At 46.1% G+C, this 17599-nt stretch overlaps 1 protein-coding gene across 1 annotated transcript in view; it reads right to left on the reverse strand.

The window, feature by feature from the left end:
* The window catches only part of NOC2L (NOC2 like nucleolar associated transcriptional repressor), a 43720-nt gene extending 28460 nt beyond the window's left edge, over positions 1–15260 (reverse strand). The window contains exons 1-11 of the mRNA XM_020782267.3: positions 15167–15260; positions 13121–13303; positions 12432–12606; positions 12169–12288; positions 11757–11877; positions 10839–10929; positions 9069–9147; positions 7992–8102; positions 6965–7078; positions 5831–6019; positions 2696–2835 (exon numbers count right to left, since the gene is read on the reverse strand). Of these exons, the coding sequence (XP_020637926.3) occupies positions 2696–2835; positions 5831–6019; positions 6965–7078; positions 7992–8102; positions 9069–9147; positions 10839–10929; positions 11757–11877; positions 12169–12288; positions 12432–12606; positions 13121–13303; positions 15167–15186 (1343 nt within the window). The 5' untranslated portion in view covers positions 15187–15260. The remainder of the gene's footprint in view (positions 1–2695; positions 2836–5830; positions 6020–6964; positions 7079–7991; positions 8103–9068; positions 9148–10838; positions 10930–11756; positions 11878–12168; positions 12289–12431; positions 12607–13120; positions 13304–15166) is intronic.
* Positions 15261–17599: the final 2339 nt, after the last annotated feature.

Raw genomic sequence — 17599 nt, forward strand, 5'->3', positions numbered from 1 at the left:
CCGTGCCTCCTTGAGAAGGGATGGACTGGAGGATCTACGGGGTCCCTTCCCGCCCAGACATTCTAAGATGAATGAATAAATATATTTTTAAAAACCAACCTTCAAGGAAAGTAAAAAGAAGGAAAAAAATGCTGCACAAGTCTGGTCAAAACTGAGAGATGTCCACCCCCTCCCCCCTATGTTACGCTGCAAAGCAGCAGGCAAAAAGCCGCCAATTTCGGCTTCTCTCGGCAACCTCTGTGTTGCTAGTTATCTTGCTGAAGCACATTTTAAATTCTGCCCTGGACCTTGCCTGGAGCCAAACATCTCCAGCGGATGGCAATCACACAAACACCCACCCCAAACGCTCCACCATGGATCTGCTCCCGATTGGGTTCTCAGTTTGACTCACTGCTGCTTTATTATTAATATTTTTTCCCTCTAGGGCAAAGCGCCACCTTCTGGATGAAACGAGAACCGTTTCAACAAATTTAAGTTTGAAATAAACCAGCTCAGTGGGTCCCTTCGCATGCCAGTGTCTGGAAAATGAGTTTAAAACAAGCAGGACAAAATCTGGCTAAGATCAGCTGCTCGCGGGCTTTCCTCCACTCCTGCTTCTATGCAAATGTGAAGTCGATACAGATGTAATTGCAGGGGGGAGGGAGAAGATGAATATTTCCGCCCCCCCCCCAGCACCAATGCCTATTGGGCCTATTAAAAGTATTTCTCCACCCCACACGGTGAGACACCCTGCATTTGACAGTCGCCAGCAAAATTTAACTTTCTGCTCCCGTTTCTCCTGGAGACCTGCTGAGCTCACCTTTCCAGGAGGCCTCGAAGGCAGCTGATTTATCTGCCTAGACAGGTGGAAAACTGCCTCAGCCTGTCCTCGGGACAATTAAAAACAGCGCCTAAGTGACGGAAAGGCGTCTCTCGGGGGAAGAAAGACGGAAGGCAGTGGGGAGGACAGAGATGAGCGCTGAAAATCGTTTAAACCTGTTTATCTTCATCAACACTCGGAGGAGCCCGGGAGCGCAAGCAGGGCGGCATCGGAGGGGGAAGAGAAGGGGGCACGCAATCTGGACACGGTTCTAAAAGGATTTCCAGAGATTGCTGGGACCTAAGAAAATTTACTGCATGCCCGCAAACTGTCAATAGTTCTATAGCGTGGAATCAGCTGTTGTGTTTGCAGACTTTTTTTAAAAAAAATGTGGCAAGATTAATTCGTGAAATTTTTGCACAGACCTGTTTTTTCTCCCCATGTATAAAGTCTAACTTTGAAAACAACCAGTTACTTTCCAGGTTTCACCACTTTTGTCTGTGAGCTGGTTACCTGTGCTTGTTTCTACCGCCCCGGCTGTTCTGGTACAGTGTATAAAGAAAAGTTCATGCACAGCACGCTAAGAAAGCAAACAACTGGAGATCAAGACTAGCTGTCACAGGAAGCCAACAGTTTAAAAGAAAAAGTGGGTGGGAAGGTGGGATGGGTCACAAGGACAACAAAAGGGGAGAGTGAAAGAGGTTGAGGGACACAACGCAACACATGCGTCGCCTTCTGAGAGTCCAGACCAAAAGAAAAAAGAAAGAAAAAAGAATCAGAATTGAAAGAACCCAAGGGGTCACTTAATCCAGCCTCCACCTAAATATATGTAACATTTAAAAAGCCGGTCCTACCATTAGACAGATTGAGAAATCTGCAAGCATCTTTCCTCCGTTCTCATCAGTATAAATACAGTCATAGCAAGCGGAAATAGCAATTCCCACCCTTATAGTACTCTAAATCTATATATTTTAAAGCCAGTCCTACCCTTAGACAGATTGGACAGGCCTTCCAGATATCTGGATGGCCATTTTTTAATCCCTGACTGTGGGTCATCCTGACTGGAGCTGAAGAAAGTCCAAAATATTTCAGAGGTAACAGGTTGTGTCCTCCCCAACTAATCCACCAAACTTCCATGGCTTATAACAAAAGATTTGAGAACAGAAGTGTTTTGTGTTCTAAACAGAGTGAAAAAGACGGGCTAAGATTGGAGGAGATACCCCAGACTATAGGGTTTGAAGATACTGTGAAATGCCAGAAAGACAAGCGTGGTTCCCAGCACGAGTCAAACTGTATCCATCTCTTGAAGCAAAAAATATAGAAGCTGGGGCTGACCTACTTTGGGCCCATCCTGAGAAGGCAGGATTCTCTGACAAAGACAATAACGCTAGGAAAAGTAGAAGGCAGCAGGAAAAGAGGAAGACCAGATATGAGACGGACAGTCTCCCTAAAGGAAGCCACAGGCTTGAGTTTGCAAGAGCTCAGCAGAAGGATAGGACCTTTTGGGGATGGCTCACTCATAGGGTCATTGTAAGTTGGAGGCAGCTTGACTGCATGTAACAACAACAAGATTGACCAACCAGCTGGCTGGGCAGCTCAGTGGTTTTAAGTATCTGGTTGAGGAGCCAGAGGTTGGGAGTTTGATTCCCCACTGGGCCTCCTGGGAGAAGAGCCAGCCTGGGTAGCCTTGGGCAAGCTGCACAGACCCAGGGTGCTGTCAGAGGTTAATGGTAAATCTCTTCTGAGTACTTCTCTACCTGAAAAGATTCGCTGTAAGTCAGAATTGACTTGATGGCACATTATCAACATCATCACCGCCGCCACCACCATTTTGAAGAGTTAATAAACGTGAGCACGATAGGACAAGATGGCAAGCTCAAGGAATCTGCTACTTACTTAAGGCAGCCAATGATGACCTGGGTCAAAGGGTAAATCAAGGGGGCCAGGACATCATTCGGATAGAGGGTGCTCAGCATCCGACACCAGAAATAGAGACAATGGATGTACTGCCAGTTATAAACTGACTGGTAATTCTCCTGCAAAGGAAAAGGAGGTGGAGAGGAGAGACGCAAATGGAAAAAAAACACAAAAATTTAAACCTGCTCCAAGACATATGGTTAAATTAACTGCTACTTACAATCATGTAAAATAATTGTAACAGCTATTGATGTAATAAGGGCATAATTAGTTCACTGTGTGCTATAAAGTACCAAGGAGATTAATGGAATCACGATTATTATCACTGCTATGGTTGCTGTACACAGATTTTTAGTCCTGTAAGCAGAGTGGCGTCGTGGACAGAGTGACAGACTAGGGCTGTGAAGACCTGGGTTCGAATCTCTGCTTGGCCATGGAAACGCTCTGCAGGGTGGGTGGGCCTGGCAATGGTAAAACCACTCAACAGCAAGACTTTACAAGGTCTTGAACCTCTGGATGAACCTTGAAAACCCTCCTGACTCCACCAAAAATCCAGCGTGATTGACAAGATGGAAAAGGCAGGACACTGCTGTTCCCATCCAGGTTGCTGCGTGAGGCTTCTTCAAAGCCACACGGCTGTGAGAAAATGTATTTGATAAATATGCATGTTACTATTGTGCCATGGTTATTATATCGTCTGATAAATCCTGCTCGTTGGCCACCAGTTTCTTGAAGACGTTTATTTACATCTGCATTTAAGACATGATGTGTGTGTGGGGGGGGAAGGTCACTGAGCCGCGATTTGAGATCGCACAGCCCACCAGGAATCCTCTAATCCACTGGAAGGAAACAGAGGACAGGGAGCCACAGGGGATGGGGATACGGTGGTGGAAGGAAGTGGAGAAACCGAATTGTTTTGGTGTCAGAAAAAACTGGAAAGCACTGGAATTCACAGCATCAGGTGGAACATCTGCAAGCAGATGATTCACCCACTCTTGGATATAAAACAGCTGGCCTGATTTTAAAATCCCAGCTGGTGTGGTATGTGTGTTTCGGAGTCTGCTGTCTACCCATGCTATGGAAGATCATCACGGGCATGGTCCAGGAGCTGCGTTCGAGAGCAAAAGCAAACGGGTAACTAAACCTGGAGCCGGGGGGAGGGGGGTTCCGTTCCCCTTTGCCCTGACATCCCCTTTGACACGACCCTTCTTTTTCTCCCTCTCTCCCAAGCATCTTGTCAGGCTGGACTGCAGGACTGGAACTTAACAAGGAGATCTGGGTTCAAGTCTCACTGAACCCTCAAGACTCACTGGACCCATAGCCAGCCAGTCCCTTTAATTTCTCGCTTGTTCTTCTTCCAGTTTACGTTGCTGTAAAGAAAAAAAAAGGAAGGGAGCCCTGTACAATGCCTTGACCTCGCCGGAGAAAATGAGGGATAATAATTTACAATAATCTTAGGACCGGAGGGCTGGAAGCGACCTTAGGGATCCTCAGGTCCTGGCTCTGTCCGTGCTGGACAGCTCAGCGGTTTGGGCTCCTAGCAGTGGAACCAAGGACTGGGAGTTCGATTCCCCCACTGGGCCTCCATGCGAGGGGATTGGACTCAGTGATCCAGTGGGTCCCTTCCACTTGACTGCTCTAAGGAAGCCCAACCACCTGGCTCTGCAGCCAGTAATCTAACCGCTGAGCTCTCCAGCAGCTAGAAAGACAAGGAGCAAACCACCGACCTCAGTTGGCAGACGCCGTCCCTCTTCTGCTTCCCCCCCCCAAAGACAGCAATAGGGCGAGAGACACAGGGAATGGCTAACGACCTGCTGCATCACTACCGAGGGCAGCTATTACTTTAGCCTCTCTCCCCTACCTGCCTTTTTGTCATAAACGTAATTTATTATGGCGATGTGTCGATTTATGTCGGCTGGGGCGGACAGAATCTAATCTGCCCGCTCCTTTGCTCCGAACGGCCTCTCCTGCGGTGCAGCTAACTGGATTTAGGTTCTGTCTGGCCCACGGCTGAAGGTATGAGGAATGAAGCCGATCCAATTAAGGTCCTAGACGTGGGTTATCTTCCCTTTGCTTATCTGCAAAGTCTGAGCATCTTTGCCGGGGCGGGGGGAGGGAGGGAGGGAGAAAGGGTGGCTTAACGCCTACCGCAAGCACGGGAAATGTAACCAAAACCCGCTAATCTCTGGCGGGTTTGTTTTCTTTAAACACCAGTAAAGGAGGGGATTAGAAATTCGCCTTGGATTTGCTCGCATCAGACTGGATGAGACCCAATCTGGGCAGGGGAGGGAGAACTAAGAGCCTGGCTGCCCTCTACTTATGCTGGGAAAACAAATAAATAGACAGTGGTTAACAGGGTCTGAGCTGCTGCCGATTAATTTTTTTTTTTTTTTAAAGGTGACAGGTTGCCAGGAAGACTCCAGGAAAAATTGGGGAGACGGGATAATCTTCTTAGTAAGAGAAGTCTTTTCGGAATGCGACGAAATGACGATTTTATGATCGGCCAGAGGAAAATGCCAACCAAGGCAGACTGTTCTGGGGCAATCCCCTTTTATCCTCAACCCCTGTCCTCTGAATCCCCCCAGACAGACAGACTCACACACATTTAGTGTTGCTCCCCAACCTCCAACAAGCGGGGGGGGAGGGCATATGGGCATGTCAACAAAACACCGAGACCCAGACCCCCTTTGGGATAATGTTGCTGCATAGCTCAGTGGTTTAGGTCTCTGGCTGTGGAGCCAGAGGTTGGGAGTTCGATTCCCCCCCCTCCACTTGGGCCTCCTGCGAAGAGAGCCAGCCTGGGTAGCCTTGGGCCAGTGGCACCATCCCAGGGTGCCCCCTGGAGGGGGAAACCACCTCTGAGTCATCTCTACCTGGAAAATCCTATAAAAGGGTTGCCATAAGTCAGAATTGGCTTGACAGCACATGATTATTATTTGGTTAGGCCTGAGAAGAGCAGCTATGATATGCCAGGTCCTTAAAAACCTGTTATACTACCAGGACAGGTATACTGCACTTAAGAGGTGGACGCTCTCCAGCCTCACAGGGAGATCTAGAGAGAGAGAGAGAGAGAGGCTATCTGCTCACCCCCCCCCCCCCGGCCCACAACCTCACCTTCTTCTTCACCGTCATAGCGCCTCGGAGATGGATAGCCAGCTGCCGGATGTAGATGAAGGCATGCTGGTAGGAGACGGAGACGTCAAGCGCATACATCTCGGTCAAAGTCCGCTGCATGAAGTTGATCATGGGGAGCACGTTGGGGGAGGTGAATCTGGAGTTCTTCACGTAGGAAATATACATTTGCTGAAAAGGGGAAGGCAAAATAGAGGCAGTGATGCTTCTTTGTCCCAAACGGCGTCAACTAGTAAATTGTCACGTGCTGGCCACAATCCCGTCACGTACACCAGCAGAAGTTCAATGGCAGCAGCACACTGCCCCTACTTTTAAGTTGATATCTGCATTCCTCAACACACACGCCCTGGCATGGGATGAGCCATGAAAGTGTTGACTTCTTAACCAGGGGTAACTTGCTGCTGGGGTTTATGTGGATGGATTTGCTCCAGAGTACCTTACAGGATTGCGCCCGTGTTTATTCATTAGTTACACTTAGCATCCTGTCTCTTAGCAACTTGACAAGCTGTACGGGGATCTTCAAAAGAAGCGCCCTGCGAGTGACCACACTATCATGGCTTGTATTAAACAGTGGTTTGTTGCGTACACCAAAAACAGCACGACAGTGTCACACAAATCATGGTTTGTCTTCTCTGTTTCTGGCACATTTCTCCCCTACTCAAGGGATAACCCCGTTCTAGGTTCAAACATAATGGAAAATCATAATCTGAATGGCTGGAAAGTGCAGTGGTTGAGTTATCTGGCTGCGGAGCCAGAGGTTGGGAGTTTGAATCTGCTGCCCAGCTTCCTTGACAGGGGATGGACTCGATAATCCATAGGGTCCCTTCCAGCTCTGTAGTTCTAAGGTGATGATGATTAAACAAGAGTTCATAAGCCAATAACCATTTGCACCTTCTAATTTGGTGCTTCTGTATGTTCTGGACTAGTTCACTCTTACGCCACATCCTATATGGCCAATAATGAGAGGATTAAGGGCACTGTAGTCCCCCAGGGCCTGGAAGCTACCAGGTTGCCTAGCCCTGATACAGACACTCAAGGACAGAGACAGACCCTTGACCTCAGCAGACATTATAAAACCAGCTCTCGTCTCCATTTTGCTTTCTGACATGGCCTTACCTTCAGGACCGGGTTCAAGAAGGCCTCTTTTCTGTGCCGGCAGATCTTGTTGAGCACCAGAAAGGCCAGAACCCTCACCGTCTCCTCTCCTGTGCTCCAGAGGCGAATTGCTTGCTTTTTAAAAAAAAATAAGCAAAGAAAACAAAAAGGAAAAAAAAAGATGAGGACCCAAAGAACGGGAAGAAACCAGAAAGCATTCAAGCAACATCGCTGTGGCTTCCGTCTGACCTCAAATGCCAGGCTGCGTCTGCAGAGACCGGGAGATGGACTGTCTCCGATGGCAGCTGACATAGCAACTGATTGCTTCTGGAAAATATTATCTTAAGAAAGGAGGTCACTTCTCCAAGGTTTATACTTCGGCCAGCCTCGTGTCCTTACAAATGTCTCTGGGCAACCTTCTTGAATGAGCTTCAGCTGAGTTCTGGGTTCGCCTTCAGGTTTTTTTAGGGCCTCTCCTGAGAGTCTTTCAACGGCTCAGGAGATGCCCTTTCCCAAGAGGCCACCCCTTCTTCTGCAAGTCACCCCCCCCCAAAAGTCTGTGCTCTCCTCGTCCTGAACTGCTGGATAGTTCCATGGTTTCGGTCTCTGGGTGAGGAGTTCGAATCCCCGCTGGGCCTCCCTGACCAGAGGCTGGACTTCATGGCCCGCAGAGCGCCTTCCAGCCCTGCCGTTCTAAGGTTATTCTTATCCCTCCCTGCTCCGGGTGTGTCTCTGTCGGAACAGGTGAGAGGTGGGTTTGGATTTGTTTTCTTTTTAATAAGACCTTTCAAGCATCTGCAAAGCTCTTAACAAATCCACCCAAGTCAACTTGAAATCGAAATATTTTGCATGTGGGAGAAAGCAAAACAGATACGTTTCTCCACCCAGGCAGAGACTCTTCTGTGTCAGGGTTCATGCATTCGATCACGTTTGCTGGGCTGAATTAAGACCGATACCTCTTTCATTTTATATGAAGGGATTGCTCATTTTCAGGGCCAGTGACATGGCAGGGTTACGATTACGCCCCCTGGCTGGCTGGCTGACTCACCTTGACCAGCATTCGGCACTGCTTTGGAAAGTTCAAGTAGTAAGGCACAATGGAGTTGACATGTTGCAGGACAGCCGCTCCCACGGAGGCTTCCGTCAAACAAGACAGGAGCTGCAGAAGGAGGACAGGAAACATCAATCATAGAGGAACTGATGCTCTTGAAGACATCAGAAGCAATGGTTTCCTCTCTAGGTGAGACACAACCCTCCTTACAAAGCTCTAAAACCCAATTTTACAAAGTAAGAAGAGTCCCCCTAGGCTTCCTGAAATGGCCCATCCTCCTCCACTTTAGATCTGCAAGTCTGCTTCGGTTCTGTGCCAAAAGCTGTAATGTCAGTTTCATCAATTCAGAAGTCGCTTCAAGCCGTGGTTAATGCAAACCATGGTTTTCAAATTCATCTCAAGCCATGCTTCTGTTTCTGTTCTGCCAGTTAATCAGATATTCAGATAGGATACCGAACTATAACTGTCAACAGCTGCCTGGGGAGGAATTCTTTCCTAGCCCTAGCTGGCCAAGTCATGTCCCAGCCCTAGCTGGAGTCTGAACCTGTGATATTCATCACCAACGTGGATAAGATCTGTATGAGCCTGCTGTTGTGGCAAATCCACTGTACCCTACCAGAAGTCATCGGAACGGAATTGGGCACCAGACCTGCCCAGTTTTCAATCCCCAAGTAATCACAGCTCGTTTGTAGAGCAGCAACTTTGAGTGCAGGACATCCCAAGTTCCGTCCCTGGCATTTCTATTTCAGAGGCTCTCAGGTGGCCAGTGAACTGCTTGTCTGAAATGCTGGAGGTCCTGTTAGGCCAAGCACATAACATTGGACTGGACAGATAAATAAGCTGGTCCACTTTGAATCTCTCAGCCATTCCGGGGAAGGTCCAAAGGCGAGTAGTAGAGGGTGTGCTTTGCATACAGGAATTCACAGGTTCAAACACCAGCTAGGGCTAGGAAAAGATTCTGGCCAGCTAGGGCTAGGAAAAAATTCTCCTCCTCTGGACAGTTGTTCACAGTCAGCGCTGACAACACTGAACTAAAAGGACCACAGGCAACTTCGAATGTTCTACACATTTTACCTGGATAGTACAGCCAAGGTATGTTTTGATATCCAGGCGCAGCTTGCCCCAGAGCGGGCTGGAGGACGGCAAAACCATTCTGAACAAAGAAAAGAAAAAAAGGAGTGGAGAAAGTGACCTATTAATCTAGTTTGGTAATACAAAACAAAACAAAAACAGGTAAAGCTGTAGCTGCCTCACCATCTATTTACATATCAAATTGTATCCATAACAGACCCAGGAAATACGTTTTGGAATTAGGTGCAGAAATCAACATCTGGAAATCACAGCCTTTCCCTACTCCCTGGCCACTGATTTCTTTTCTGAGCAAATTCCTAGTTCTCAAGCCTGCACAGTTTAACTTGAAAGACCCGGAGAAATTTTCAAAAAGAAAAAAAAAAAGAGCTCATCAAAAACCTTCTTCGACACAACCAGAGTCATGTTGTTATGTTTCCTAGCCACAACCAATAAAATCACAATGTAAAGGAGTTAAAATGTGGACAATAAATTCATAACACAAGAATCTGAGTTTCTTTGAAAGGAGCACTTACTTAGAGATATACCCTAAAAAGATCCCTGATCGCCCACTGTTCAGTAAACTGGTGTAGCTCATTTCTATTGCTATCCTTCTTTGATTTCACAGCTAACCCTGGAGACAGGTGAGTTTTCTAGCCATTTCACAAAGAACTAGGGAAACGGATCAAGCTGCAAAAAGACCACCCAGCAAACCTATGCCCAACGGATGAAACCGGAAACCCGGGTTCTGTTGGGTCTCCACGGCTGAATTTACCTAGTTTACTCAGCTTGGCTTGGGAGGCTTCCTGGCCAACATCTAACCCAGTTTGACCTTGTCTAGCTTTGGATTTCTGCCAAGGTCACGCGCAACACCACATGTGGGCCCCCTCACTTCACCCTGGCCATTGGTCACGATCCCAACCAGATCAGATGGCACAGTCAAAGAATGCCATGCAGCCGACGCCCACATTGAAAGAAACAAGGGATTAATTGTACTGTGCTTAACCCAGCTGTGCTCCCTCCCGATGGCTGTCTGCCTGAACTGGCCTGGACAATTCGGAAAATTTCTTGTTAGTAGCTTTGCTGTTACTGGGCCCCCTGGAGCAGTCGAGAGTAGAAGGGACCAGCTACAAAATACAGAGGGGACACGGGCTGTCTGGCAACCGGCAATCTCATCTGCCAGGCTGCCCCCGGAGCGTGGACAGTGTTTGACCTGTCTGTCCTCCATAGAGATGATTGCCCTACAAGGCGTGCAAATTCCTCTACAAAAATGAATAATCATCATCTGCCATCAAGCCAGTTCTGACTTAGGGCGACCCTTTCCCAGATTTTTTCCAGGTAGAGAATCCTCAGAAGTGCTTTCCCCTTCTTTTCTTCGGGGGGAGGGAAAGAGAAGAAGTCCCTGAACTGTGCAGTCCCCCCCCCAAAAGGCCACACAGGCTTTTATTCAGAAAACTGGGATGCGGTTTCACAAAATGAACTTACAAAAGTTTAAGAGACTGCTCAATGACTGTGTAGCCGTTTGAGAAGCCTTGTCTTAAAATGTGACTTGTGTTTTCTTCCTGTATTTCACAATAATAACAAGAATTGCTTATTCATGACGATTTGTCTATAAGAGCCTCATGTCCTGGTCGAAAGGATAAACCTCCGGGCAGCGGTCAGAGGGTTTAGATTACAATGCCTGTATGCTGGACCACCAGCCATGGTGGTGGCTGGCGCAGATGGGCCTTGTAGTCCAAAATTTTAAGATAAGAACAATAATGAAATAACACTTACTTGGACTTGTTTTTTGCCGCTTTTACCTGCAGGAATTTCTGCAGCAGACCAAAGAGGTCACGGACACAGAAGGACACAAGGGTGTTGAACACTAGAGGAGAACAGTGGGGGGAAAAAGCACAGTTGTTTGGGGTTCCTAAATAAACACAACACTTCCTTCTCAGTACAACGTACACACCAGTTCCAGGTCTTTCTATCTGCATGTGTATATAAACATGTGTGGCTTGATTTGAATACAGCTCTTATCATTGCCCCAAAATATGGCTATGATGACAACAAATGTACTTGGGTTGGGTATTTTGTTGTAACTTCCACTCTGCATCCCAAATAATTGGGGGTGGGTGGGGCGGAAACCAGCATTATTCAGCACTCCTTCAACAATTCAAAGTCTGCAGGCTGCGCCCTGGGACCATTTGGACAAATTTACTTGCAACCAAAGACCTTAGAATCTTGCAGTCCAAACAACCACAGGTGCTGCTTGAGCAATCCCTACTGGAGTGGTTCCTCTATAACCCAGAGTAAAGTCCACACTCGTTTGTTTGCCATGTGCTTTAGGAGAAGCACCAGAGAAACTGAGGATAAACCCCACTGCTTGGCATTCCAAGTGTTATGCCAAGAATAATTCAGCACGGTGTGCTTTTCCAAAAAGACAGGCCACAGGAGAACAACTGCAGCTGTGAACTCTCCTTTATACAACATACTCCCCGACTGCAGAAAAGCAGCAAGTCAGTGTTCCAATACACCCTGTTGATTATGTTTCTAGGGGCAGTGACCTCCGACTGTTGCTGTTTTTAACAACTGGGAGAGTATTTAAAAACACACAAGTGTGTCTAGAACCCAGCCTTCACCCTACCCCCAAATTACACACTGCACCTTCCTCAAAACAGCAGGGGCTGAAGCCAGGCCTTGCGAGCATACCTGTGCTGTCAGTGACTTTGAACTTCCCAGGTTCCATGCCTTCCGCATCTCCCTTGGCTGTCACGACACACGCTTTGAAAGCCTGGGTGATCTCATGGAAGAGCCTGGGTGAGATTTGCTTCTAGATAAACACAAGCACAGAGGACGGGAGAATGTTTAAAACAGCAGCCTCTCTTCCCTCAACAGCTAGAACTCTACTCAGCTGAGGAACGGGGAGGACAAGAGAACATTTCCTACACATTGCTCAGTCTAACTACATGCACCACCTTCTGCGAACTATACACTAACATGCAAAATGTAACAATTTGCTTAGGATCTAGGAGTCAACAATGGTAAGCACATACACACATACCCTGCTCCATCAACATTATCTGCAACACTATAAAAGTGGTATTTTTTTAAAAAATCTTGCCTCTGCAACTGCTTTCCAATGTTCCACCATCTTCAAGGTCACAGTGATGAAGTCAATTTTTTCCCGTTTTGCACTTTTCTCCTTCCCATCATCGCTATCGTCGTCGTCATCACTTGCTTCCTGTGAAGGATTTTTTAAAGAAAGGAAATTAAGATTTACTGGCAATACTATTTTTTAATTGTGGTATTTACTGTAAGCCTCTGAAGCATCATCACTGAAGAGTAATTTAGGCACGGATGTGCGTGTGCGTCTTTTAAATCTACCTCCAGTTTGTCAGGCAGCACATGTCGGGCATCTTCCTCGTCAGAGGTGTCTGAGTCATCAAAATTAAGAAGCGTTTGGTCATTTTCTTCCAAGAACTTATAAAACTCGGGATCTCGATCCTTCAGCCGGGAGAGCTGGTCTTTATGCTGGGCCGCCTTCCCCCTTTTCACCTGCCTGAGCAGAGGAAAGATGTTGGTGTTTTCACAGGTTCAACACAAAGGCATTCATGAACTGAAAAATTTTAAGTCCCACCACCTCTACAGACGACTTAAGGTACCTCGCCACAATGACAGCTTTTCAAAGTGCAGCTTTTGCTACAGTTTTTCAAATGTAAAAAAGATGGTCTGGATAAGATTGAAGGGCTGTCACCCGGATAAAGGTATCTCACCCAATTGAACACATTCATCGTGCAGTACAGTCCCATGCATGCCTAAGGTAGAAATCATTGTCACTAGTCAAGTTGGGGGCTATAATCCAAACCCACCCACCCCCATTTCCAGTCTTTGATTCTTCCCCAGTTATTACATGTCCAGATCACTTGCAGTAGGTAAAGCCATCAAGAAACCACCAAGAAGCTTCCAAATAGCACCAGGAATTAGTGGAGGGTGGGGGAGAAGAGTTTGGAAACTACTGGATCAAGTAATCAAGTGCACTTACAGAAAGTTGAAAAAAATCTTTCCTTTCTCACCTTTCCACTGGTTTTGATTTGAGCGTCGCTGTTTTCTTGGCACGACCCTTTCCATTTTGACATTGTTTTCCAGCCGCCCCATTTTGCTTGGAATCCGAAGCGTCTGCTTCCGAGTCCTCATTGTCCATGTCAGAGTCAAACCCGGACGCCAGGAATTCATCAACGCTCAGATGAACAAGTTTTCTGGTATCAGAGAGGAGGAACAGAGAGATGGCTCTAATTCGCTGTCAGACCGCTCTGTCGCATTTTTTCAGACTGCATTTTGCTGGGGCAGATTGGGCTCCACTTCATCATTATACTTAGTGGCTGAAGTCTTCTTGCTTAGTTATGCCCACAGAAGGCAAACAGTATAAACGCTGCTAACTGGCCACCCCCAGTCTAATGGGAAATCCCACAAATCATGAGGACGTGTAAATTGGCAGCAAAAAGCTGCTGCAAGTAACACATTTTTTCCCACTACACAAGATGATTTTGGCTATGCCAATTTAACATAACTTTTAGACAGTACCTCGCTGTTAAGGCTATTTATAAATACAGTAACTATATTATAAAGTAGTCTACAACATATACCACTTTACAGAGCAGTAATTTATAAAAAAACACATTCCAAAAATCTAGAAACCTATCCCCAGACTAGTATTAACATTGAAGTTAGACACACATGTAACTTCCACGACACAGCTTTCTTCTGATAATTAAACAGGGTCCCTTTAGAACTGAAAGACGAGTATTTACAATATTAAGACAACAATCTTGTCCAGTTTTTAGTTCTGTGATTACGATTTTGCATCCGAAAGATTTTACATAGCAAGTGCTCTGTTTTATTTGATTTCAAGTTTCTATTTACATTGCAGTCCTACATCCATATACTGGACTTCTGTGTTTGGGGCAATGGGGAACTAAATCTGATTTCAAAGTCATCTTTCTGAAAATACCCAGTGTGGTGTGGTGGACAGAGTGACAATCTAAGACTCCGGAGGCCTGGGTTCGAATCTCCACTCAGCCACAAAAACTCACTGGGAGCGTGTAACTGATAAACCACTCCTTAAACATCACACTTACCTTGAAAGACCTATTAAGATCACCATGGCACATAACAAGTCTTTCTGAGAGCCCTGCTTCATTTGATATCTACTTTCTTGGTTATATGCATGCCATGTTTTAGTCTCCCCACAAAGTGTTTCTCCTCTTATGAACATGCTTTCACGTTACATTGTTTTTGAAGTAGAGACAGGCAGACGGGATGTAAATTAAAATAGGTTTTGTGACCCACCTGTTTTTTTCCTAACAGTACATCACTTGCATTATCATGTATCTTTTTCTCTCCACAATTTGCAATTACAGTGAGCTATTAGCATTAGCACACGTTTTATTATTCCCTCTGAATTCCATAAAACTGACTTTAAGGCAAAAGGCACCACCCTATTTACCTGGAAACAAGGCTGTTTACCTGGGAATTTCTTCCCAAATAGACACATGAAATTACACTAGAACTAGAAGCTGGTGGGAGAAAATAAAATTTAGTTGTTCAGAATACCATTCCCAGAAATTACAACTGAATACCAAAAACTTCCACATCAGGTCAAAAATACGAGTGTGTGAGTGAGCGAGTAAGTGAGAGAGAGCAAGAAAACTCCTCAGAAAATAAAAGCTCACATTAAAACATAGCACTTATGTCTCTAAGGCGCCACAACGTGTTGCCTTCTTTATTTCCCCCCCCCCCCCCTTGACCGGATACGATAAACACACGCTAACAGGGCTCCTCCTTCTAAAACTACAATAATTCCGAGGCTGTAAAAACTACATTTTCCAAACCGAGAAGCTAGCATAATATTCCACTCGTGGTTTTTACAGGCAGCGCAACGCAAAAAATAAGACGCGAAGGTTTGTATGTATGTATGTTGTTGCTTTTGCCTTATAATTATTATTATTATTATTATTTTTGCAAATAAAGGCAAGGCCCTAGGCCGCTGGCAGAGTCGTCGGGAAAGGCGACGGCCAGCTCCGGCCCTCTAGTTGCCAGCCCATATGGGCGCCCCTGCTTACCGCTTGCCGGCCGCCGCCATGCTCGCGCCTACGCTCCTTCTTCTCCCCCCCCCCCCCAGTTGCAACCACGTGGTTTCCCAGGCACTTCCTCTCCCACAATGCACCGGGGGGAACAAGAGGAAAGGAGACCCAGAAAAAGCCGGCCAGGTTGATTTTGTGTTTCACGGGCCGGAAGGGGAGGGAAAAATGAAAATTAAAAAAAAAGACATAGAGAGAAAGAAAAGTGTTTTATTTAGCTGCCAAGTCTGGGGCGAGACCTTTATTAGAGGTTAAGAGATCAAGTGCCGGCATGAAAAGGGGCTCTCTTTCAGGAGCCCCGACCCCTTGCAAGGTTGCTTGATAAAAGGAGCAGTTGGAGAAACGCAGCAATATTGATTTTTTTTTTTTAATGCTTTGACGGGGGGGTGTTTGATTTCTCTCTCTCACACACACACCCCAGTCTTTAGATAGGGAGAGGAAGGTAGAAGGTGCCCGTAGTTTTAGCTTCAAGTACAGCTTATGGGTTTTGCTATGATGTAAGGACAACCCGGTGGGGGTTCACCAAAAGCCGAGCTTAAGAGACCTGGGTGGCTTAGCATGATGTTTTCTCTCTCTCCCCAGGTCTGGGAGGCTGTGATCACTTAGCAATGCCCACTTGTCAAGGAGATAAAAAAAGCAAATGTACGATTGTACTGTTAGCTGGCCAAGCCATTTTGCTTAAAACCCACACGGATCCCTGCCTGAGATCCAGCATTTCCGACCACTGCAAAGCCCTGGGATCCATGTTTTTTGGTGGAAAATTCGTAGGAAATTGTGAAGATCCACTTTTGATTTCACAGATCTGCCTTGGGCCATTGATTTTTTCCTGCTTCTATAGTTTTATTGTCTTCTTCATAAAGTACTTGGTGCTTTACTGCGTAGAAAATAATAGGTCTGTGCTGTGAGGGAGTGTTTTAGAGCAATTCCATAGTTTATATTTCTTTTCTTTGCTGTACCCGGCTTGGAGTAGCGATTGGCAGAAACCGGCAGTATATAAATTGAATCGTAAATAAATAATAAACGCAAATCTAGCATTAAATGGAAAGTAAACAATAGAAGAAAGAAATGGAAGGAAAGAAAGGCGGTATAAACAAGGGGGAAATATGCAACGGTTTAAATGTCAGGCACTTGTGCTTGGTTGGTAGTTTGCTCACAGCATTAACACAGGAACTAAAAATAGAGACAAGGGTAAGCATGAGAGGGAGGGCTGGGGAAAGGGGCCACACAAGGATAAAGAGGGCAGGAGTATGCGAGGATTCCTATACAGATCTATTCCCAGGCCTTTGGATATTGGCGAGCTCGTTTTCCCACCCGTTACATTGCACAGAGGCCAACCTTCCTTATGGATTTCTTTAATTTGCATTTCTGTCCATTTACTGTACATGAGAGGTTTTATGACTTGGTTGTTGTAATCATGTTGTGGTGCCCGCCCATCTGGGTCTTTGCCCAAAAGTGTGGCATATAATGGAAAATAATATTTATTTATTTGATTAGATTAGTAAATAAATAAATATGGAGTCCGAGAGCATCAGCCAGAGAATGAATGGGGAAAATGAGCTTTAAGAAGGATTCTTAGGAAAGTTACATCAACCCTGAGTGCTCACTGGAAGGACAGATCCTGAAGCGGAGGCTCCGATCCTTTGGCCATCTCGTGAGAAGAGAAGACTCCTTGGAAAAGACCTTGATGTTAGGAAAGTGTGAAGGCAAGAGGAAGAGGGGACGACGGAGGACGAGATGGTTGGACAGCGTCATCGAAATGACCAACATGAATTTGACCCAACTCTGGGAGGCAGTGGAAGACAGGAGGGCCTGGCGTGCTCTGGTCCATGGGGTCACAAAGAGTCGGACACGACTTAACGACTAAACAACAACAACAGGCAGAGCGTTGGCCCACCATTGCCTTAATTTGGAAATCTTTTAGGGCAATTTTAATAGAATTTTTGCAGATTTTGTGTCACTCTCTTATCTGTCTTTAAGTAGCAAGAAAACTGATTTGTTTTCTGCCTTAGCACTTCCAGAAATATTTCTACGGTGCAATATTAGAAATGGCCATTAGGGGGAACCAGAGAATATTTCTTCAGCTCGTTTTTTCAGCAACTACTCCAGTTTCTGTATAAAGAAAAATAGAAACAACTGAAACAAAACATCCGTCTTTTGAAACTCAGTTTTTACCATGGGGTTCTGTTTGGGGTTTTATTTGTTTGTAACGGCTCCGTAAAATGAAGCTTAAATAGCTTAAATTGCCTCCCTACGGATACAAATTTATACCTCACGATTCCTCCTCCATCCCTTTTTTTTCTTCTTCCCCAGAACGAAAAGTGGAAATTAGCGTTTCTCTCCTCTCTAGGACGGGCTGCAAACTGCGGGGCGGGCGGCGACGTGACACACGCCCAACAAAATCGAGCCACCTTTCCT

Source organism: Pogona vitticeps, chromosome 7, assembly GCF_051106095.1.
Source record: "Pogona vitticeps strain Pit_001003342236 chromosome 7, PviZW2.1, whole genome shotgun sequence".
Lineage (NCBI taxonomy): Eukaryota > Metazoa > Chordata > Lepidosauria > Squamata > Agamidae > Pogona > Pogona vitticeps.